The 24,582-nt window shown below is 49.4% G+C and overlaps 1 protein-coding gene across 6 annotated transcripts in view; it reads right to left on the bottom strand.

The window, feature by feature from the left end:
- LOC119461840 (pre-mRNA-splicing regulator WTAP) overlaps window positions 1-24,582 on the bottom strand; it is a 230,283-nt gene that overhangs the window by 95,050 nt on the left and 110,651 nt on the right. For 5 of the 6 annotated variants that reach the window (XM_037723214.2, XM_037723213.2, XM_049672751.1 and 2 more), the window contains exon 6: window positions 15,389-15,570. The exons of the other annotated variant lie outside the window; for it this stretch is intronic. In XM_037723214.2, coding sequence (XP_037579142.2) covers window positions 15,389-15,570 — 182 coding nt within the window. The remainder of the gene's footprint in view (window positions 1-15,388; window positions 15,571-24,582) is intronic. 6 annotated transcript variants of the gene reach the window in all.

A 24,582-nucleotide genomic window follows, 5' to 3' on the forward strand; every position in this document is an offset into this window, starting at 1 on the left:
GCAAGCGTAGGGATCGAGGGCGCGGTCCGATATTTCGAACGGCGCCGTTGCACCTGCGGACCGACCCGGCATCGCATCGTGCTCGCTGTTCGTGCGCCCGCTGCCGTGCCAAGCGCAGCTTGGTTCCAAGGACTCCCGACGGCGGCGGCGGTGGTCGGTACGCGCGGCTGCCAAGATTTCGGCTTGCACCCTGCGTGATTCTGCGGCCAGCTCGTTCAGGTCTCTGCAGCGTGAACTCCGCAGATAAAGTGCAAAGGTAGGGTGGCTTTGTCGAATTACCCGCTCCACTCGCTCCGTGTTTGAAGCGCTCGGATCAGCATACTCGAAAAGCTCCTGCATCGCCCGAACGTATTCCACCAGCGATTCGTCCGGGGCCTGTGTGCGTAGTTCCAACTCCCTCCGCATCTGCAGTCTGTAGTCATACGGGAGGAATTCGTCTCTGAACAGCCTACGAAACTCGTCCATGGTGCTCGCCGTGTGGCCTACCAAACGGTACCACCGGGCGGCCTGGCCGACTAGAGCAACCGAGAACTCTCTCCAACACCGCGCTCTCGCCATGCCAGTCGCTTGCTCGTACTGTCGCAACGCCAGTAGAAAAACGTTGGCGCTCATTTGATCGCCGTAGCCACTGTACGTCGGTATCGGACTCCGATACGAGGCCCGGGTGAAATTGCGGTTTGCAACACCTGCTGCAAAGCGCTCGCCAGAAAGTGCACGGGATTTGCCGCGTCTGCAGGTTTTCCTCCGCTATTGGAACCTCCGAAACTGTCCGGCCCGATTACGGAGGTCCCTGTGTTTACTGGGAACGGTCACTATCGGGCTCCGTGACGCGTGGTGATCTCGCTGTGCGACCGAGAGCCGAAGTAATTGTGCCGTTTGGCCAGACTGGGTGCGCGCCCAAGGTGGCCGGGGCGGCTGCGCCCGGGGCGCGCGTGCTGTTGTTGTGGGTACAACCCCGTCTGAGTTGAGCCCTAGGTAATGCACGCCGAAATTTTCCGACGTTCTGGGGACGCGTGTGGCGGCGAGAGATCCTTCGCCGTTCGAAACAAGTCTCTGGGAACCGCCGCCGTAATCCGTTATGTTTACGGCGCGCACGGAGGGAACCAATATTTCGCCGAGTGACGAGAATAGATTCGGTAGCTAGCCGACATGTGCCGGTGTGTTGGTGAGGTGCGCGGGGTTGGGCACTCCTACATTTGTAGGGGGTATGGGAATGTTGTACGTGCTTTCACGGCCCACGTTTGTGGGTGACGCGGCCGCTGCAGCCAGGCCTGAGTTTTCCCTGGCTTGACCGCAGATATCGGCCAACTCCATGAGATCGTTCAGTTCGTACTGTGGGCTCGTCATCGTGTAGTGGGAGCCGGCTGCTCGATTGCGTCTGCAAGCGAGAATTCACGTTGGGCGCCAGTTGTCGTCTCCGGGTTCTCTCAAGCCGCCTTTGTCCCTAAGGCTTAGGCTTGACGGCCAACTCCCTTGTGCTTGCCCTGTACTACCGTGGTTCGGCGGTATCAGGACTGGCAGAAACACGACAACGCACGATAGTGTAACAAGTACAAACAGGGTTTATTGCTCCAGGGGGAATTCGCTTGGAAGCAGGCTATAGAGTCGACCTCGACGTTTGTCGGGGTCGAGCGTGGTCGAACAAGGTAGGGCACGACAAAGGAAGGGAACAAGATGGTTACCTGAGCTCCGTCCTTCGTCGCGGCTCGCAGTCGTCTCTCTCGTCCCCGGCGTGCGCCGGTCGCGCCGCTCGCAACCGCCCCGCCTTGTTCTGGGCTCGGTCCAATGGGCGCGGGACTCCGCGGCCACGTGACGGTCTACGTATGTGACCAGTTCGACGGGAGGTGGTGAGCTCGCGCCGCCGGGAAGCCGCCTGGCCTTCCCGAGCGGAGAACCGTGCAAGGAGTCGTCTGCTCTACTCGCGTCTCCTGGCGCGCCTCTGGACGTGCGGAATTATCGGTTTCCATAATCCCCACAACGAATAGTAAAGAAAAAAAACACCACCAACGCAACAAAGAAATAAAGTCTCAAAGTTCTTCAGCGGGCAAAATGCCATCTGGCATGACCTCATAGACCAATCGCATCATTTTAGGGCCCAAAATAGCATCGCGGAAGTTTCTCACCAACTCCTCATCAGCAAATTGCGGTCCAAACCCAAACACAGTCGCCAGGCTGATATTCTACGTAGCATGAAGATTGCAGTGTCGGTTGTCCGTCCTTTGTTGGCTCTTGATGCGCAAGTCGTGCTTCTTCGGTGCGCTGCAGATAGGCAGTGCCGTCGAGATTCTCTTCGTGTCTTGTGTTCGAACGTCGATGTCTTGGATAACAAGGTGAAATTATGGGGTTTTACGTGCCAAAACCATGATCTGATTATGAGGCACACCGTAGTGGGGGTTCCGGAATAATTCGGACCACCTGGGGTTCTTTGCACCTAAATGTGCACCCAAATCTAAGTACACGGGTGTTTTCATATTTCGCTCCGATCGAAATGTGGCCATGTTTGCGAGGGCCTTATTCAGGTGAAAAAGCGTAAGTTTGGGCGAGTTGGTATTCCATGTCTTATACTCTTTAGCGCACGAAAAGGGACGAGACAGAGGTACGACGCGGACACAGCGCTAACTTCCAACAATTTTTATTCTACGAAGCATTTCACACATATATAGGTAACAGACAGCGGCACACGCAAGCGCATAGTACTGGTTTTGAACACATGACAGCAACGTGACGTGGCACGATCAACGTGGTCAAGAGTAAACTTGGAAAGCAGCAACACAAGTTCCTTGGACATCTGGTCACCCCTCTGGTATTAAGCCGCTAAGGTTCGCACCATTGAGGATTTCTCTCTGACCACATCAGTGACCAAGTTATGCCAGTTCGTCGGCTTCATAAACTTTTATTGCCGCTTAATCCCAAAATGCGCTCAACTAGTTGCTCCTCTCGACACCAAACTGCCAAGAAAGAACAAAGAATCCACCCTGACTGAAGAAGCTACTGAGGCATTTGCTCAGTAAACATTGCGCACGCCGAGGTCACACTGCTTGCACACCACTCCAAGCTTGACGCGCCAACCTCCATTAAGGGTCCAGCAGAGCTGTCGGTGCTGTTCTACAGCAATACACTAACCGAGCACTCACCTATTTCTCAAAGAAGCTCAAGTCGGCACAGCATCTTTGGGCTGGTGTTCCTGGCTGCCCACCTCGCCGTAAAGCATGTCGAGGTCTGCACTTTGTGATCCTCACTGACCATAAATCCCTCGTCTATGCGGTCAACTGGTCGACATCAACCTACACTCCGAGAGAAATAAGTCCGTCTTCTGTCATCTCAGAATTTCAAGGGCGCAGAAAACATTCCTGCCGACGTACCGAGTTGCGTGGATGCTGTTAGCAATGTCACCTCTACATCATCTCACTTTGTGGGGTCTCACACGCTCTTGGGACAAAGGAACGACAACACAGTAGCGCAAACAAACAAAAGGGCATTTATTGCACCTTTCATACACTAATGCATGCTAGCTGAATTACTACCAATCGAACATTCACACGGGCACGCGACAAATCAAGGAAGTCAGACTCATCGCGACCTCATAGCGAGCGAATATTCACCCCATGCTATGATATCATCGCCTAGTCGTTCACGTGTACGGTCACGCGAACGGTGGCGCGTTCGAACGATCCGTGTTCGTCCATACCGGTGCCCCGCTCCGAGCCACGCGAGACGTCTCGCAAAGCGTGGATCGGCGCATGCGCGGGATGTCCGCATCGCTCACCGATACCAACCAAAGAAAAAGCGCCCTCAACCTTTCTCTCCCAAGTCACCCCGCCGTTCGGCGGCGTGGGCATCGCGACACTCGCGCCATCTCCTGCAATGCGCCGCAGCCACCACGACCGCCGCCGGGCTTAGCCACGCAGAGAAACCAGACTACAGGAGACATGCGGGGACAACAACATCAGGGGACGTGCGAGAGTCGCGCATCCCCACAATTTGGATGCAGAACTTCTAGCTCGCCAGCAATGCTACAACATGAAAATTCACCTCTTCCATCAGTCGTCCACATAAGTGCAAATTGAGGACGTTTTTCCCAGTGGTTTCACCATCGTCTGTGACACCTCTACCCCAACCCTTCGTGCCTCTTCACCTGCGTCGTTGCCTTTTCGAAGCTGTTCACAACCTCTCTCATTAAGGCAACACAGAAACTCCTTTCTAGCCACTTTGTCTGACCTCAACGCTGAAGTTCGGGACTGGGTGCATTCCTGTTCACCACGCCAACGATCACAGGTCCACCGTCCTACTGTCCCTTCGTCCTTCTTTCCACCTAACGCCCAGTTCGGCATTGTCGGTCCACTTCCTCCCGGCCAAGAGCATCGCTGCCTCCTTACCTGCATCGACAGGCACACACGATGGCCGGAAGCTATGCAGATCCGCAGCTTTCTTGTCCACTTGGGTTTTGCGCTTCAGCTGCCCATCTTCCATAATAACAGACCGAGGTCAACAACTTGAGGCAGCCTCTTCAATGAACTGCTTCGTCTTCTCGGCACCACGAGACTACGTACGACAGCCTACCACACAATCCAACGGCCTCTTTGAGCGTTTTCCCCCTCACCGGAAGACTGCGCTCGTGGCTCGCCTTAAAAGAGTGGGTTCAGCATCTTCCCCTAACCCTTCTTGGCATAGCAGGGCACTGAAAACTGACTTAGGCTGCACAAGTGCCGACCTTATTTCTGGCACCCCCTTTTCATCTTTCCAGCGACTTCTTCGAAGCTACAGATGCACTGTCATCAACCATGAATTTGCGTACCACGTTCCAATCCGTCCACCCAGTTCCCACCAGAGCATCTGTACCTCGAGTACTCTACGTTTCTCCTTGTGCGACAGTCTGCCAATCGTAAGCCCCTTCAACCGCACTTCTTGGGCCCCTAACCCGTGCTCGAATTCCGCAGCGACACCTTTGTAATTTCCATTGAGGGACGACCGTACACGATCATCTCGACCGCCTCAAGCCCCCATATGATCTCCAATCAATACAACCACCTTGAGCCAGCTACGACCCGCCAACTCGACCCTGTACCACCGCACATCCACTCGTTGCACCCCTACGTGTCTCGTGGGCTCCATCACTCGTCAGTACTACCTGCTCTCGGGTCCACTGTAGGCTGCACCTCGGTCGAGGCATCGTCGCAAATCTACTTTTCATTCGGGCCCTTCTCCAAGGCCCCACAACCCTCTACGAAACAGATCCCTTACATTCCTCCGATGCCGAGCGGATTCGCGTCGCAAGGGCTCCTCGAGGACAGCGACCCGACCCATTAGCAGGCTGCGCCACAAATACACCTTCAGTGAACGCCTTTTGCGTGCCAAGGCTTTAGCGCCATGAGTGCACCTTTCTTGGGACACTTGAGTATGTGCCTTGAGAGGGGACTCAGCGTTAGTGGTGCGCCACACTTCTTGTCTCGGCAGCACATGCCACAGAGTGTCCAGGAAGAAGCGTCATCATGTGCTCACCCAGTGGCACTGGATTTGCAGCTGGTGCCAATGCATGGGGTGAACTTTTTTGTGCCATGGAAGACGGCCTCAGTATAGCGTAAGCATGGACGAGGAGATGACCGATGAGTAGGTAACGTGTGAAAAATGCCGAGGACTACTAAGGGCCAAAGAGGAACCCGCGGGTACACACCTTCGACACAATTCATTCATTTTTCGGCGAGCACGACGTGGCAATTCACCACTTTTTGCAGTGAAGGCAGCAGTTGCTGCAAGGCAAGGCTAGGCAAAGTAAGTTTAGAGACTTCTGGCAATACATTTTTTTTGCAAGCCATTTTCCTGTCTTTTCTGTCTCATTCTTGTGCCAATGAAAATCCAGCAAAAGTGAAATTTTTAGTGTTTCCTGGTGATTTCGTTATTGCGGGTTTCGACTGCACATCATTGCAGTCCAAAGTAGACTTAATAGGAACTTGGTGCAATAAATGGGAAATGTCACTGAATGTACAAAAATGTGCACACGTCACCTTCTTAAGGAAGCGCGTATTTCAGACATGCACTTCACCGTCATGATTAGGCTTCTTTTATGTCCACTGCATGACGAAGGCTTCTCCAAGCGATCTTCAATTACCCCTGTCTTGAGCTAGCCGATTCCAACTTGCACCTGCAAATTTCCTAATTTTATGCGGTCCTCGACTACGCATCCTTTCCCTTGGTACCCATTCTGTAACCGGTTATCTACCCTATGCATTAGATGGCCTTCGCAGCTCCATTTTTCTTTCTCTTAATGTCCACTAGAATATCGGCTAATGCCGTTTGCTCTCTGATCCACACCGCTCTCTTCTGGTCTCTTAATGTTACACCTAACATTTTCGTTCCATTGCTCTTTGTGCAGTCCTTAACTTGTTCTCAAGCTTCTTTGTGAAACTCCCAAGTTTCTGCCCCATATGTTAACACCAGTAGAATGCAATGATTGTCAACTTTTCTTTTTCAACGACAGTGGTAAGATCCAGTCAGGATTTGGCAATGTCTACCATGTGCACTCAAACTTATTTTTATTCTTCCGTAAATTTCCTTCTCATGATCAGGGCGCCCTGTGAGCAATTGACCTAAATAAATCTACTCCTGCACAGACTCTAGAGGCTGACTGGCGATCATGAATTCTTGTTTCCTTGCCAAGCTATTGAACATCATCTTTGTTTTCTGCATATTAATATTCAACTCTACTCTTACACATTCTCGTTAAGGTCCTCAATCATTTGTAGCAATTCATCCCCAGTGTTGCTGAACAAGACAATGTCATCTGCAAGCCGAAGGTTGTTGAGACATTGTTGAGACATAGTACTTATAATTTAAATAATATGCCCTGGTGAACATAAATACTATCTGGGAATTATAATTGCGTCTGACTTAAGGTGGAATAGGCACATTATGCACATCAACACATCATGTGTCATAATTTCACTCACTTACCTGACACATTAAAAAACAATATACATACACATTAAAAATTATATACATACATATATATACACATTAAAAATTATACACCGCAAATCACTCGCGTCCGCACAACTACCAGATGACTGGAAAAAAGCGAAGGTAATTCCTATACATAAATCCGGCGACATCAATGAACCTTCCAACTACAGGCCAATCTCACTTACCAGCACATCTTGTAAATATTGGAACATATTATCTTCAAACACATCACTATATTTCTGGAGCAAGAACATATATAATACCTCAACAACATGGCTTTAGAAGTGGCCTCTCAACGGTCACACAACTAAGCGAAGTGGTCCATGACCTTGCGCTCAACCTAAACAACCGAAGCCAGACAGACATGATCCTCCTCGACTTCAGTAAAGCATTTGATTGTGTAAGCCATGTTAGTTGCAAAATTAGAGGCTACGATCGGCGATGGTCAGGTCACTGCATGGACAAAAAACTTCTTATCGCATCGAATACAGCATGTTATTTTAGATAGCACCCCTTCCAGGTCTGTAGCTGTCACCTCCGCTGTTCCCCAAGGATCAGTGTTGGGCCCATTGCTATTTTTGAGCTTTATTAACAACATTACTGCTAACATTGAATGTGACATTAAGCTCTTCACTGATGATGTTTATTTATAAAGAAATTGTCAGTTACGAAGACCACTTATTATTAAACAGAGCACTCGACTTGGTGTCCAATTGGTGTAAAGAATGGCAAATGTCAATTAACACCACTAAATCTGTATGCATGTCCCTTACAACAAAAAAAAGCCCTCGGAACTTTTTACGCTCTCGGTGGCACTTGCCTGAACAAAGTAAATAACCACAAATATACCTAGGTTTGACATTAACATCTGACCTTTCATGGAACTTACATATTGATAATTTACCTCAGTCGCATTACGCAAGCTTTTTTTCTTAGACGATGTTTGCGCCTTGCACCGAAGCACACCAGACTACTAGCTTATACAACGTTTGTTCGCTCCGTCTTAGAATATGCTAACATCATCTGGTTTCCGCACACATCAACTAAAATATCAAAACTAGAAAAAGTGCAAAGAAAAGCTGTGAGATTCATCTTTAACAAATACAGGCCCTATGACTCCCCTACAAACCTCTTAGCTGATGCAGGCCTTAAAACACTATCTGTTAGGGCCAGACAAGCCCGCTTAAAATTCATGTACCAACTAATGCACGGCAGTTATAAGATAGACCGAGCCAAGTACGTTACTTTGTCTACATCACGTCTATCGCGAAATAAGCACCCATTTACACTAAACCAGTACAGTGTTCGTAATGACATGTGCAAGTTTTCACTTTCCCTCGTGCGATCAAAGAATGGAATCTCCTCAACTCAGACATATTTTCCTCTCCGTCACTTTCATCGTTCATCAACCTACTAGAGACATAAAACACAGAAGACGCCACTTAACACACCCACACATATTCACTGTAATGCTTGTTCCTACGTGGAAATTCTGCAATAGCCCCAAACTGGTCACTACTGCGCTTTTATCTGTTAGCTGTAGTATAACTTCTCTAATCCTACAAGGGTCATATGTTCACTATTTTATATAAATTCTAGTAATACTATAATTGTTACTCAGTGATATTGTTATACTAACCAAAAGTATTGTATTTCACATCGTCATTGGTGTTTTTTTCCCCTTTACTTTACTGTACCATGTAGTAGGACCTGTTGGTTTCTCTTGAAAGCAGTCTAATACAATGCCCACCTGCTTTGGTCTCACTGAGACTGGCAGTATCGCAAATAAACAAATAAACAAACTGCATTCGCAGTTTACTTGAATCGAATGCATCTACTGGGATCCATACACGGCTGATCTTACGGATAAACTTGAAAAAGTACAAAATAAGGCAGTGAGGATTCTACTTAATAATTATAGCAGGAAACTGAGTGAGACAGAAAGTAGAAATAAATTATCATGGTTTTAGACCGTGGACAAAATCTTAGGATGAAATTCTTTCCCAATGTCTATTATTCTAAAACAGGGATTGACAGAGGAAAGTAGTACAGTTAAACCTGGATATAACGAAATTCACAAATTAACGAAAAACTTCGTTATAAAGAGGATTTCGTTATATGCAGGTTCGGCACAAAAATTAGAAAAAGTAACGCTTACCGCATTTACTCAATTCTAACCGCCCTTTGTAATGCGCACTGTTTTCCGTTTTCGTCGAAGCACTCATCCTTGGAATGCCACACAAGGTACCGGATGCATGGGCGCATGTCGTTTCACACAAGTGTGAGGCATCGGAAACGAAGAGCGAGCGTCACGATGGCGTCGTAGCGTCGTATAGTGTTACAGTGGAACCCCACCGTTACGTTCTCGGGTGCTGCGTTTTCCCGGCTGTTACGTCGTTTTCGGCCGGTCCCGGCACAGCTGCCATAGGACACAATGCATTGGTAACCCTGCTTTTTCGTCGCAACTGTGGGACCGTTCCCGCATCATACGTTGCGAACTGCCACCCCTCGCCGGCCCGAGCGGCCATTTTGACTTTTCATGACGCTTGGCTTGGTGGCTTGACGATGGCATTGGCCGCCCAAAGTGCCGGGGGCGACAACTATGACATATTTTCGGTTTCCGCCAGCAAAAGTATCGCCCTTGAGATCCGTATTTGCTATATAAAGATGGTGTCTATGACGCGTTGTGGCCCTAAAATTGGTTTTGGCTCATAGATATTCCGTATAAAGTCCAAGGGCGACAACACAGTCGCCGCGTGCCGTGTGCTGTATGTGCGAGTGAAAACGTGCGAGGGGAGCTGATGAACGCGTCTAAATCTCGCGCGCGCAAGAAAAGCAGGGAGGAAGCGCGCGTTCTTCCGTTGCACTCGAGGCACCGGCGAGGGAGCGAGGGGGGAGGGATAGCGGGGCGGCGCGCGGTCCGTATCTTGAAAGCGATCTGCGTTGGGGCAGAGTCTAACAGTGTAGGTGCGTCGGCAGCTCGTAGCTTTGTGTGTGCTGTGTGTTCTCGGCGCTCAGTTTGCGTTGAAGCGATAGACAACAGCACGAAGGTCACTTCGCTCGCTTCTCCAGCGGCGCTTCCACACGCCACCAGCGTTTGACAGCGCGTGTCCGCGCTCATCGAGTGTGATGTGTCACAGCGTGTACCAGCGTGTCGGCAACGTCAACAGGAAAAGGAGAGAGTGCCGGCTGGGTGGGCTAGGCCAGCTGCAGCAAGCGCCAGGATCAGGTTTGAATGAAGGGAGGGGGAAAGGTTACGCCCGCGGCAGCTAAACCGCCGGGTCGAGGGATGCAGGCCCGCCTCGCACAGGCACGCGTGTGCAAGGCGGGCACGCGTGCGCTTACTTTGCCTCGCACATGCACGCGTGTGCAAGGCGGGCCTGCACGCGTGTGCTCACTTCGCATTCCATCTCGGCGGAGTAGGTGCTTCCGGTTGCTGCTCGCGTGAAAATGACAAAATCTGGGGTGAAATCTCTAGGTTGTCGGTGGGGAAAATTCGTTATATCGAGGGGGTCTCCCACTGCCACTTCGTTATGTAGAGGTCTCAAACACATGTGCTTCTATGGAGTAATGGCGGGGAATAGAAAAACTTCATTATGTCCAGGAATTCGTTATATGGAGGTTCGTTATAAGCAGGTTTAACTGTTACTCACAACCTCAAGCTCGAAGAAGCGTGACCATGCACCAAGTGTTCACGAGTTTCCTTTTAGTTTAACGTCTTTCAATATTCTTTTTTGTGCGGTCCATTAGTTAATTTCAGAATGCTATTTCGCCTGATATTGTTTTTACTGAAAAGAATGACGATTTTAACAGTGCTTTATGTCTGTGATACTGGTTTGTTTCTTTTTGTTATACACTCCCCTGCTGTAATGGCCGCTAGGGCGAAACAGGCACGTAATAAATAAATAAGTAAAATTATAAATAAATAAGTAAATACATAAATACAGTATAGACCACTTATAACGTAACCGCTGATAGTGCAGGACCGGATATAGTGCGGTCTTTTCAGACTCCCGTTAATTTTCCCATAGCACTCCATGTATACACATATCGCTTATAGTGCAGTTGCAGGAAAAAAATACCGATTACAGTGCGGCTGCCTTGGACCACGGAAGTCAGTGGAGACGGCGAACGCTCCCCTCAAACAGGTGCCCCAAGGAGTGCTCGAGGAAGAAAGAGAGACGAAGTGGAGGAGAAGGGCACATGGTGCGAATGACAGCCAGTGAGGCTGAAACCAGAATCTTGAGTGTGAGTCGTGAAATATCACGGCGTGCATAGCGAGCGAGCGCCACGATACTGCCAACGCCGGCCACGCTTGCTTCACGATAATGCAGTAACGAAACTTCAGGGAGCGGGCGCCGCGGGCACTTTACGGCCAAGGACGCGCGCGGAGACCCGTGGAATGTGAGGGAGGAGGTGGCAGGAAAGCGATTTCGCCTCGGCAACTCGGCCGCTTCGGTGGCTCCCCTCGCCCTCCCTCGTAGCTCCCTCACTTGCAACTGTCACCTTGCGCGCTCGCCGTCGTGCAGCTGGCCGGCGCCAGCTCCCCGAAGTTTCGTTTCTGCCATTATCGGGAAGCGGCCGTTTGCCGGCGTGGGCAGTTTCGTTGGCTGGCCTGAGACAGCGCTGCTGCTTCCCTCTGCGCCGTAGCCGCAGCGTGGCAAGGACAACATGTGACTAGAAAGTAGAGGAAACATAAAGGAGAAAGAAGGGTTCACTGCCATTTTCTACACGTGGCTACGGTAGTGTGGCTGAGACGTCGGCACATACACGCGTGTTCCGGCGCAACGCAGAATCGACAACCTTGCCCTTTGAGAGAGGGTGAAATTTCCGCCGCATTGTTTTTCTTTCTCCTTTTTTTGGTTTCGTTTGCGTGCGGCATGAGGTGTCTCCCCTAAGCTTTTACTCTATGGCGGTGCCGGAGCAATGCTGGTCGGAGGCGCCGCCGCGTGGTTTAGTTCGAATTAACAAGATTCGACTGTAAAATTGAATGCAAACGTTCTAGCCGCATTCCTCGACTGTCGCATACGCGTGGAGGCTCGGTGCACAGTTTTGCATATGTGCGGGCCTTGAAAATTGTTGCTTTGGTTATAGTGCGGTACCACTTATAGTGCGGATATTCGCGACTCTGGCGACTTACGTTATAAGCGGTCTACACTGTAAATAAACTGACTGCCCCTCATCATTGGCAATGAGATGAAAGATTACTGTAAGCTTCTCACTGGTATGGTTTTTCTGACAGGTGCACAACTATGAAGTTTTTTTGCATGCGCTCACACATACAGTGTTACGCTACTGGCTGCTCTTCTGCAAGTAAGTCAAGCAGCAATTTCTCCAATGCAGACTTCTGCCCAAGTGCCGAATCATAACCAGTCATTGGATGGCAACTGAATCTGGATTCATGAATACCTACGCAAAAAAAGCTTTTGTCCCTTCATGGTCACAAAAATACTGTAGCAATTTTTTTCTTTTGAAATAGGTTACCGTGAAGATTTAAATCTGCAATAAATAGCTTTGCAGTCCGCAGTTATGAAATTTCATCGCAGCACAGAATCGCAGAGCAGCTTCACATGGCACCAACTGCGCTCTCCTTGATGTTGGCACCCACAAGGGTCGAGACAAAGCAAGGGAAATATTGCAATCCTTCGGCTGTCGGAGCACAGTTGACCTCTGTTGCTGTGGAATGGGGATTTGGTACATGCACTGAACCAGTGTTGCGGAGTTGCCACTTCGGAATTGAAATGACTCCGGAATCATTCCACATTTTTGCAACTCCGGAATGGAATGGCGACAACGCTTGGAGGAATGAAATGGGAATGGAATTAAGCACCTTTTGCCTGGAATGGAATAACATGTTTTTCCGAAAATAGAGAGTTTTTTTCGTCTACGCGCTGTTTTTTGTCAAAATATGCCAAAGAACCAACTAGCCCACATTCAACAGTAGTAAGTCAGAGCCTCGAATTTAACAATAAAGCAGCATTTTTAAAATGACTTGGCTGATTACAAGTACAGTGCCGTCCACTGCTGTGTAAAGCGCGCAAACGGCCGTCTTTCCTCTGCGGGGCGGCACCTGGTGGCGGCTGCAGGGTCTGAAATAGTGTGCGCTGGAGCATGCGCGGCCTAATAAACATGCAAACTTCCGCGTGTTGCATTTAATCAGAAGTGATGTGTGAGCGCCTTTGTTATCTCGAACAGTCCGTGAGCGCGCTTCATTTGTTGCGAAAGGCCAGCGCGTGTTATCAGACCATACGCTTCATTCTATGGCAGTTTCGGTGCCACAGGTGCCCTCAGACTGAGTGCAGATTTGGGTAAACAAAGAAGCTTTTCAACGTCGGCACTCGTCAGAAGCAGTTATACATGTCTATCAGGCTGCAACTCTGTCGACAAAGGTCTGCAGGTCAGTGCAGCACACAGTCGTACACGATGACTGCGTGCCCTCTCCCTCCATACAGAGAGAGATATATATACTTTTGAAAGCATTGGTTCGGCAAGCCAGCCGAAGCAGGAGAGCCCACGTAATAACTGCGGCCAGGGCGGCGCCTTCCCGAGCCCCGACGCGATGATTCGCACCGAACAAAACCCACGTTCGCTCTTTTCTAGGGAGCTCTGTTCTAGGGTGGGTGAAAGAGTGGGGGGAGGAGGGAGTGGAGGTCTGGGTGGCGCCGCCGCGCTGGTGCCTGTTGGCAACTAGAGAAGCCCAATGGTTCATTTAGTAGTTCGCTCATACTGTGAATGCTAGACAGTGCTTCGATGCATTTCCCTCTGCTTTCTGTGCTACCACCCCCACCCTCCTTTCTGCCTTCTATTGCAAATAAAAAACGCTTCCATAACGCGCTGCCACTCTGGCCCTGCGCCCAGCGACTCACGCACGTAGTAAGCCAGCCAACATGGCACATTAGAAACAATCTTTTGAAATTACCCATGACGAAAGCAAACAAGCTGCACGCTTCAAAGTTTTGCTCCGAAACTATACATGCTGTAGTCGGAGCTTCATCTAATTTGATTCGGCACCTAAAAAGGAAGCACGAACGTGAGTACACCCAACAAGAGAAAGGGCTGGCAAGCCAGCCGAACATAACGTCGGCCTTCACCACTGGGTGCAGCTCTGTGCCTGTTCATCGAAAGGCTGCTCTTGACGACGCCATAATATAAGGTGTCAATGAACAATACTTTTCTAGCATAAAGATATGCTGTCCGTCATTTTAGCATTAACACATTTAAGCTTAAACAATAGTACACCATCACAAGCCTTTAAAACATGCTGATCATGCAAATATTATAGGTAGCAGTAGAACTGCCCCTATGGGAATTAGTAGGGTGGTTGTACTGTACCAGGTATGTCACCAAGCTACTTGCCACTCGACCTTGATAACGTGTTTTGCGCATTTTTTCAGTTATTATTGCATCTGATGACATCAGCTTCAGGGTGCGTTCATCGGTCACTCGATAAAACCATCAAGATGTCTTTCCTACGTTGAGGAATTACAGGAATGGAATTGAACTGCCTGGCCATTCCCGGAGTGGGAATGGGCTAAGTCTTTTCATTCCGAGGAATTGAAAGGAATGGAATTGCAGCAAGTTCTAAATCTCCGAAATGGAATTGGAATGGAATGGGGGCGCCCATTCCGCAACACTGCAATGAACGTACTTTCATCTATCTGTAGCGACAGCGGTCAAAATAAAGACAACAGGTAGCAATCAAGAATATGTGCAAGCAGCAATGTGTTCACAAGCTTTTCTGACCACTTACGGAATAAAGACACTTTATTTCTGGCGAACCCATAATTTCAGACTCCCGATCATATTCAGACCTTTAGGCGGTGCCCACTGAGTCCGAAGTATAGCTCAGCAGCTGTACTGACAACATGCGACAGTCCTTCACACGTGGGCAAGTACCAAGACGAGCCTATGCGTCTACAAACTTATAGTAATGACAATGTACTGCTACAACAATGCCCAGGGGCTGATTTTACACACATCAGTGAATACACAATGTAGCATACAAAGGATGCACAGTGTCAACTAATTATAACATGTGACACAGAGTGTAAAGCAATGCTGGCATGCAGTCTTTCTCAACATTTTCAGGCTGTGTTGTAGGCTCCAAGTCACGACCTGACATGCACACTTAGTAGATCATGCAGGGTGGCGCCGCAGGGCTGGAGCAACTCAATGTGTGAGTGTGATCCAGCAAAGTGTGAACCAAACAAAAGTGATTGGTTTCTTTTAGTCATGTTTTTTTAAGTGCTTTCAAGTGCCCCAACATCACACTTGATAAAAAAAGAAAGGAGATGCTGGCATATTTGCGAGTTGCATGCCTGGCTGACAGTGTCGCATCGTCATTCTGCACAAGCGTCTACACTAGCGACATCCACTGGTGCCATGCCCCGCACTGAGAAGAAGAAGATGTTCAAGCTGATAGCAGCAGCACCTGTCAGGGGTGAACTTCCAGGCGCTCAGTTCGTTCTGGGTCTCCTCGAGGCGGCTGCGCATAGAGTCCACTTCGTGTCGCATCCGCTCAAAGAGCAGGTTGACGGCCGGGTCCAGCATGGCCGCACGCAGCTGTTGTGTCCAGCCCGCACTGCCTCCACCCTTCAGAGCCTGGATCTGGTGCTGTGAAAAAAGAGGTGTAATAATGGCACAAAGAGCAAGACTACAAGGCCTCAGCTTTCCAGCAAGCACTGTACACGTCCACTATTCATAGCTTGTCATGCTGCTTCCATGCTTTGTCAATGCATTCTGGCAGCACAGATCCTCATGCTCACTCTATAGCCTTTGACTTAACAGGCTGAATAACTGGAATTATGGGCCATCAACAAAACGCAAGACAGGCAGCAACAGACAATCCTGTGATAGAATACTTGCCTTCGTAGCAAAGAACATCTCATGCACTCTGGTAATCGGTGTAAGCGAAGCTGTGATGAGCCCACAAGACAAAATGGCATATCACGATAAGAGACACACAGCAGATTTCAACAATGGACACAGCCGTAACGGCCATCCCGTATGGCAGCATTTCCAGGAAAGGGTTAAACCTCAATATAACGCAGTTGGTGAAATGGGCAATTTGCTTTGTTTTAATGAAATTCGACTTTTCATGCAAATTAGACAGTTACCGATGGAATTCTTTCACATGGAAGGGGTCGCAAAATTTTTCAATTTATGAGGCAATGAGAAAAAGAAATTTGGATGATAAAAAAAATTCATTTTCTTCAATTCCGAGAGTCGGCGATATTGACACGTAGACATGTGTCACATCCATGGTACGAAGCAAAGCCAGCCACGCTTTCGAATCTATGCAGCCCCAGCAGCTAATGGTGTCACTCGCAGTGGGACAACACTATCATAACAAGCGCGAGCGACGGGGAGCTTCTTTAATCCATATCCGAAATTACGCAACCTCCAGCATTAAGCATGCGATCGTAGTTCGTTATATATGGACTCGCCTTTAATAACGCTCAAAAATTAACCGCACTGAAGCTGGCAACAACAGTTACAATGCGGCAGCAATTTGGTCCGAAAACCAGATTTTCAGTGTTATTCCCGATGCGTTCTTGCACTTAGCTGCAAACTTCCGTTCGAAACGTCCATCTAAAGAAACGAAATGCAGCGTCGTGTAGCTCGTTCATAACAGCACCCCAGTTCTGATCACCTGTCATTTCCAAACTGCAATGCATAAACGAAGCGCCGCCGAATCTCCCGATAACGGCGTAGTAAGCGCCGATACTTTGTAACATTGCGTGGTGGCAGCGCATGGTGCAGCGTTCTCGCTGACTCCCATGTTCCCACCAAGCACAGACTCCCATGTTTCCAACTTTCCACCATGTCGCCATTTGGAATCTAGGCGTTTCCACCATGGGGACATGGTGGAAAGTTGGAAACATGGCATAGATGGTCGTTCCAAATCGTTGTAGGAGACGTAATGCACGTGGCGCCGCACAGTCCATGGACAATTGCGCAAAAACAAGAGTGACGCTGTCATGGCATCTGAAATCGCAACGCGCGCACACGCCCCGCGCCATGCTGTTTATGCTGTACACAGCACGCCTCCACCCTGTAGGCATGCCTTGAAAATGCGTGACCACATCTGAGCTGCACAGCCACCGAAATCGGCGCTAGGCAGTTGACCGCTCATCTCAAAGGCCGCATCAACGTCGCGGTTGGACTGGAGCAGTGCACGCGCTGCCGTGCGCCAAGTTTGGTCGCGCTTCCGTGCTTTGGGACTTCGGGTGTGCCCTCCTTTTACCGTGACCGGGTTCGGGGCATTCGTTGTAGCAGTACGGCAATTTAAAAAAATGTTTGTTATCTCTGGAAACAGTTTCCATAGGGATGGTTGGAAAATCGAAAATGCACTGAAATGTGGTCTTTATAACCGAGAGATTGTTTATCTGGCATCGTTATACAGTTAAACCTGGATATAACAAAATCGACAAATTCCCGAAAAACTTCGTTATAAAGAGGATTTCGTTATATGCAGGTTCGGCATGAAAATTCGAGAAAGAAACGCTTACCGTATTTGCTCGATTCTAACGCGCCCTCAATTGTAATGCGTACCCGTTTTCCATTTTCGTCGAACCACTCATCCTCGGAATGTCACACCAGGTACCGGATGCGTGGACGCGTGTCGTTTTGCACAAGCACGAGGCATCGGAAACGAAGAGCGAGCGTCACGATGGCGTCGTATAGTGTTACAGTAGAACCCCGCTGTTACGTTCCCGGGGGCTGCGTTTTCCCGGCTGTTACGTCGTTTTCGGCCGGTCCCGGCACAGATCCCATAGAACCCAATGCAATGGTAACCCCGCTGTTGCGTCACAACTGGGGGACCGTTCCCGCATCATAAGTTGAGAACTGCCACCCCGCGCCGGCCCAAGCGCCCATTTTGACTTTTCATGTCGCTTGGCTTGGTGGCTTTACGATGGCATTGGCCGCCCAAAGTGCCGGGGGCGACAACTATGACGCATTTTCGGTTTCCGCCAGCAAAAGTATGGCCCTTGAGATCCGATGGTGTCTATGACGCGTTGTGGCCCTAAAATTGGTTTTGGCTCATAGATATTCCGTATAAAGTCCAAGGGCGATAACGCAGTCGCCGCGCGCCGTATGCTGTATGTGCAAGTGAAAACGTGCGAGGGGAGCCAACGACCACGTCAAATCTCGCGCGCGCAAGAAAAGCAGGGAGGAAGCGCGCCTTCTTCCGTTCCGCTCGAGGCACCGGCGAGGGAGCGAGGGGGGAGGGATAGCGGGGCGACGCTGTACTGTACTCTGGCATCAACTGCGTACTGCGCGGAAGCGCGCCGCGGGCCGTATCTTGAAAGCGATCTTCGTTGGGGCAGAGTTGTAGGTGCCTCGGCGGCTCGTAGCTTTGTGCGTGCTGTGTGATCTCGGCGCTCAGTTTGCGTTGTAGCGATAGACAACAGCACGAAGGTCACTTCGCTCGCTTCTCCAGTGGCGCTTCCACACGACGCCAGCGTTTGACAGCGCGTGTCCGCGCTCATCGAGTGTGATGTGTCACAGCGTGTACCAGCGCGTCGGCAACATCAACTGGAAAAGGAGAGAGTGCCGGTTTTGCGGGCTAGGCCAGCTGCAGCAAGCGGCAGGATCAGGTTTGAATGAAGGGAGGGGGAATTAGGTCACGCCCGCGGCGGCAAGATCGCCGGGCCGAGGGATGCAGGCCCGCCTCGCACACGCACGCACGCACACGTGCGCTCGCTTTGCATTCTGTCGCGGCGGAGAAAGTGCTTCCGGTTGCTGCTCGCGCAAAAATGACAAAATTTGGGGCGAAATCTCTAGGTTGTTGGAGGGAAAAATTTGTTATATCGAGGGGGTCTCCCGCTGCCACTTCGTTACGTAGAGGTCTCAAATACATGTGCTTCTATGGAGTAACGGCGGGGAATAGAAAAACTTCATTATATCCAGGAATTCGTTATATGGAGGTTCGTTATAAGCAGGTTTAACTGTAAGTGGTTTGGACAGTATCGAACACGGACATATCGAAGTATTGCTTATATCGAACTCCTATCACGTCACATTGAAAATAGCATGCATTTTAAGCTTTTATATTCAACGGAGATTGATGTAAAATGGATATGTCAAACTCCCCCCCCAGAACACGTGCCCTCTCGCGACAGGCGTGTCTGATTGCTACATTCTAGGCTACATGCATGTATCGATTGCACCGGAAGTGCAATTTGACCGCGTGTGCTCTGGTGACAGGCGGCAGGCTTTCCCGCAACACGTTTAGAATGGTGATGCAGTGGGTGTTTCTGACTGCTACACACTAAGCTACATGCTTGCATCGATCGCACCGGATGTGCCGCTTGAATGTAGCATGGCACACAGGCGGCAGCTTGGGTAGTTTGACAGTGCAGTGCATTTGATGCAACGACTCCTCCCTCAGTGCTGCTGCTACGCCAGTCATGATTAATGTGGTGTGGTCAGTGTGATCTGCACTGTGTACGGTGTTGTGATGGCTGCAAACGTGAAGAAGCGAATTTCAGGGGGGACAGTTGCTGCAAAACTAGAAGCTACCAGCGGCGCATTGAGAACAGAGAGAAGCTGGAGGGCACAGTGCAGAGCACTTTATTCAAAACGAACAAAGGCATAACAAAGCCAGCACTCAGGCTTTGTTCAAAGGCAGCGTGTGTGCAATGCTGCCTTGTAAAACGTTAAGTCACTGCACAAATGGTTCGTCGATACTAGTGCCCGCAATATTCCTGTCGGGACCAATGCTTCCACAAGAAGTCCAGAACTTTGTGTTCATTCTCGGCGTCGAAAACTTCGCTGCAAGCAGTGGGTGGCTACAACATTTTAAAGCTCGCTTTAGCATTGTTCAGAAGACCCTCTAGGGGGAAAGCGAGGATGCTAATGACAGCGACATCAAAAAATGGCTAAAAAAAGAGTGGCCCCAGATTCTCCCGAAGTATGAGTTGGCCGAGATATTTAATGCAGACAAAACGGGTCTGTTTTGGCAAATGCTTCCGCGACAAATGCTAGACACCTGTGGGGACGAGTGCTATAGCGGCAAGCAAGGCGTAACAGTTCTGCTGGCTGCCAATATGGATGGTAGCACAAAGCCGCTTGTGTAGGGAAGTTTTAGGCGCCGAGGTGCAAGCACTACAGCCCAAGTATTCCTGTGATGTATGTAATGTAAGGCAGTATCACTGGATGGCAGCACTGCATCCATGGCTATATAAGGGCTCAATAAATACTGTTGGGCACTTGCCCGCCTGGAGAGTCGGCTGCTGTGTCATTCGCTCGCTCGACAATGTACATCTGGAGTCGTGGATGACTTAATATTTCTCTGGAAAATGGCTGAAGGACTCAGAGCTGGCCGGTCAGTACCTCTAGGTGTGCCTCATCATTGATAATTGCACGGCACACCAAACTGATATCCCACTGAGCTACATAGAAATTAAGTTTTTGCCACCAAACACTATGTCAAAACTCCACCCGTTGGACCAGGAGATCATCCGCATACTCAAGCGACAACTGATCTACGCATTGCTGGAGAGGCTTTGGATGGCCCAAGAGCTCAAGGTAGGCCTTTGGAGCGCAATCCAAATACTCAAAGCCTCTTGGGACGTGAAGCAGCCAACCATATTAAATTACTTTTGGCACGCGAGTTTTCTTGCCCACGCTGAAGAAGCTACTGACGAAGCCACCGAAGACGCAGTGCTGGACCAGGACATCATTTGCATGTTCCAAGTCAATATAGAAGCGGTGGCTGATCGACACATTTCTTGTGAGGCTACGGATGGTCCAAGAGATCAAGAGGTCCAAGAGATCAAGGCAGACCTTTTGGGTGCAATCCAAATGCTCAAAGCATATTCGGACAATGTAAAGCAGTCAACTGCATTCAACTATATGAACCATATATGCTATCGGCATGCGAGCTTCCTTTCCCATGCGGAAAAAGGCCACCGAAAACGTAGCGTTGGACCAGGCCATCATCCACACGCTCAAGTCAATCTACAAGTGACAACTGACCTTCACATTGCTAGCGAAGCTTTGGATGGCCCAAGAGCTCACGGTAGGCCTTGTGAGCGAGATTAAAAATACTCACAAGCCTCTTTAAACAATGTGAAGCCATCAACCACATTACACTGATTTCGGCAAGCGAGTTTCCTTGCCCGCGCCAAAGAAGCTCCTGAGAAACATGGAGCATTTAAAGGGACTGACAGTGAATTTTTATGGTGCCAGTTTTTTTAGTGCAATGGAAAGCTTATTGGTCTGAGTGCCCAATTATACAGTGGTAACGCTGAAAATGCCATGGAACATTTTTTATCAGAAATTTCCCATCTGCAATGAGGATGTAGTTGTGCTCAAGAAACATGCTGGAAACAGTGAAAGGAGAGCGCGATAGCGATTATGCGCTGGCATTCGTGGAAAGCTGACGACAAGTGCAGCTCTAGCTGTAAGAAAGTAACATTTCTTTTATCAAGCTGATGTTCCTGCTGTTGATGTTTTATGAAGCGTTGAATTATTTTGAGAATGTAGTCAAACCCACTTATAATGATCCGAGATATAACAATCTATCGGTTATAAGGACCACATTTCAGTGCATTTACGATTTTCTGACCCTCCCTATGGAAACTCCTTCCAGATATAACAAATGTTATTTAAATCACCCTACTCCTGAATGAACGCTTTGAACACGGTTGCAGTAAAAAGAGGGCACGCACAAAGTACCAAAGGAGCGGAAGCGTGACCAAAATGGGCGCACGGCAGCGCACGCCCCACTCCAGTCCAACTGTGACGCTGATATGGCCTTAAGATGAGCGCGCGACCGGCTCGCGCGGATTTCGGAAGCCGCGAAGAAGGCCATGCGTTTTCAAGGCACGCCTCCAGGGCGAAGGCACGCCGTGTACAGCATAAAATGCATGGCGCAGGGCGTGCGCTGGCTTGCGTGCCTGTGCAATATTGTCACGTAGCAGTGACAGTGAAGAAAACAGTCTTAACACTGTGTATGACGAAACATACTGGGCGAACCTGTGCCCACAAAAACAAGTTACACTCAAAGCACAACGATAGCGGCGAACACAGTCGGCGATCGTCAAAATCTGATCAGCGGCGAAACGCGTCGGCTTTTATACATGAGTCAACGAATGTTCCACACTATTGCCTGGTGCCCGCGTGTCTTCCAGAAAGTTCTAGACAATTCGCTTCGGTCATACAATCAGATAACATAAGCGTCGGTGAAAATAGGCAACGGAAAGAAGCATCGATAAATTCTAGAAACTTCCAATACAGGCGCGCCCTGCGCCGAGCGATAACGTTTAACATTAGTTAGCCGGTGGATATCGGCCAGTGGTGAAAATAAAAATATATACGTGTCAATATCTAATGGCGTCACTCTCGTTTTTGCCCAATTGTCCGTGAGGCAGCATGTGCGTTACGCCTGTTCTGGAACGACCATCTATGTCTTTCCACGATGAAAACAACGGCCGCTGAAACGCTCCTGTTGAGAACACTGCACCATGCGCTGCCGCCACGCAATGCTGCAAAGGGTTGGCGATAGGGTCTCTGCAATTACTACGCCATTATCAGGAGATCACAGTTCGGCGGAGCTTCGTTTACACGTTGCCAATTGGTGATAACGGTTTGCGGAGACATTTTACTTTTCAAACATCGCACTTTTGTCGCCCCGACGTGACACGGATAACGTAATTTTAAGGCTGTTGTGTGTCTGATGCGCAGTCGTAATGCCGAGATCATGATGTCCAAGACCTTCGCAGAATGGTGGCATGCCGCAGTAGTTACCGAAGTTTAGCCTTCCGGCCAACTAGAACACTTCACTCTCATGTGTAGAATACAGTCATGTCCCACTGGTAGTAAAATGTGATCAGTGGTGGTCCAGCCAGTTTAGGAATTGGAGAAATTTTTGGAGCAGGAAAGAAACTGCTTTGTAGCAATTTAGGAGCAGCCACATTAGCATTTTGTAGCAGTTCTGTAGCACAAAATTTTGCATCTTGGATCAGTTGGAGCAGGAGAAGAGCAAGTGCATGACATTTGGTGCAGCTTATTATTACAGCACAATTGTTAAGTACTTGTTTAGAGCACATGGACACAAGCAAGACAGACTGACGCAGCCAATTAGTTCAGAGCAGAAAATGTTGCAAACAGACTTTATTTACCTATGTAAATAGCACTTGTAGACTACTGAGAATAGTTTTATGCAATCAGATATAATACAAAAGCGACTAGGAATGCAGAAAAACAATTTTATGCAACAACAATGCCTAGCCGCGGGCTCGAGGAGTCGACGCTCGATGTGCTTAGTTGCGGAGTCCGAAGTGCCGATGCGCGAAATGCCTAGCCGCGGGCTCGAGGAGCCGACGAAATGCCTAGCCATGGGCTCGAGGAGTCGACGCTCGATGTGCTTAGTTGCGCAGTCCCAAGTGCCGATGCGCGAAATGCCTATCCGCGGGCTCGAGGAGTCGACGCTCAATGTGCTTAGTCGCGCAGTCCCAAGTGCTGATGTACGAAAAGCCTAGCAGCAGGTAAATTCTCAGCCTTGCCTTCGAGAAGATTCCCCCAGTTATGGAGACACATAATCTGAGCTTTCCTTGTAAAATTCATAAGCAGGGAACACTGGCAGGAATTCCGTATTATATCTTTTAATGAGAATGTGGCAATTTTGCTCGCAAGATAACCGAGCAACACGAAAAGCATAGAGAGAAAAAAAGCAAGCGAAGCATCTTGGCACTTGATGGGAGCTCAGATAAAAAGAGTCATAAACGTCACCTTTGCATTAAAACCTTTTTTTTTTCGCTGTCGTCTGTTTGTGCTTGAGACCATATGAACTGCCGTTATATCGATCTCCTTACCATTTGTCTAGTTTTTCTTTTCGTCTTAGCTTCCGTAATTCGTTTATTTTCTGTTCATGTGCCTTGCATAGTTCCATGTAGCCCCCCTGACAAATGCCCTGCATTTGGCCTGTATAAAATAAATGAAATGAAATGATACATGACTTATTTCTCCTGCTAACGTCTCTCCATGAACCGCAAGAGCTATACGCGCTACAGGCGTCAGGACATGCGCAGAGCAGACGACAAAACGGACAAACAAGAAGGCGACGTTGCTATAGCAACTGACCTTGTTCCGTACGGTGCACAACTGACCTTGTTCCGTACGGGGCACGCCACCGTACGGAACAAGGTCATGCAACTGCCATTTTTTCTGCAGGCCGCCCTCCTATGGGCCATCGCCCCTATGCCCCTCTGCTTCGAGCGTAGCGAGGAAACCTGGACGCTTCTTCGCAACCTGCCATCTCAACCGGAGTTCGTTCCCGTCCAAACCGAAGCTGATCATCGACTTACCAATATCCCTCCGTTCCTGGGTACAAAAGCATTTCCCACCTGGCAACCTGGCTGCACTATCAGCACGGCAGCCCCGCCCCAGCTACTACTTATTCCGCCACCGTTTCTCGGCCAGCTGGGGCACGCCACCGTACGGAACAAGGTCATGCAACTGCCATTTTTTCTGCAGGCCGCCCTCCTATGGGCCATCGCCCCTATGCCCCTCTGCTTCGAGCGTAGCGAGGAAACCTGGACGCTTCTTCGCAACCTGCCATCTCAACCGGAGTTCGTTCCCGTCCAAACCGAAGCTGATCATCGACTTACCAATATC

This window comes from Dermacentor silvarum, chromosome 8 (assembly GCF_013339745.2).
Source record: "Dermacentor silvarum isolate Dsil-2018 chromosome 8, BIME_Dsil_1.4, whole genome shotgun sequence".
Lineage (NCBI taxonomy): Eukaryota > Metazoa > Arthropoda > Arachnida > Ixodida > Ixodidae > Dermacentor > Dermacentor silvarum.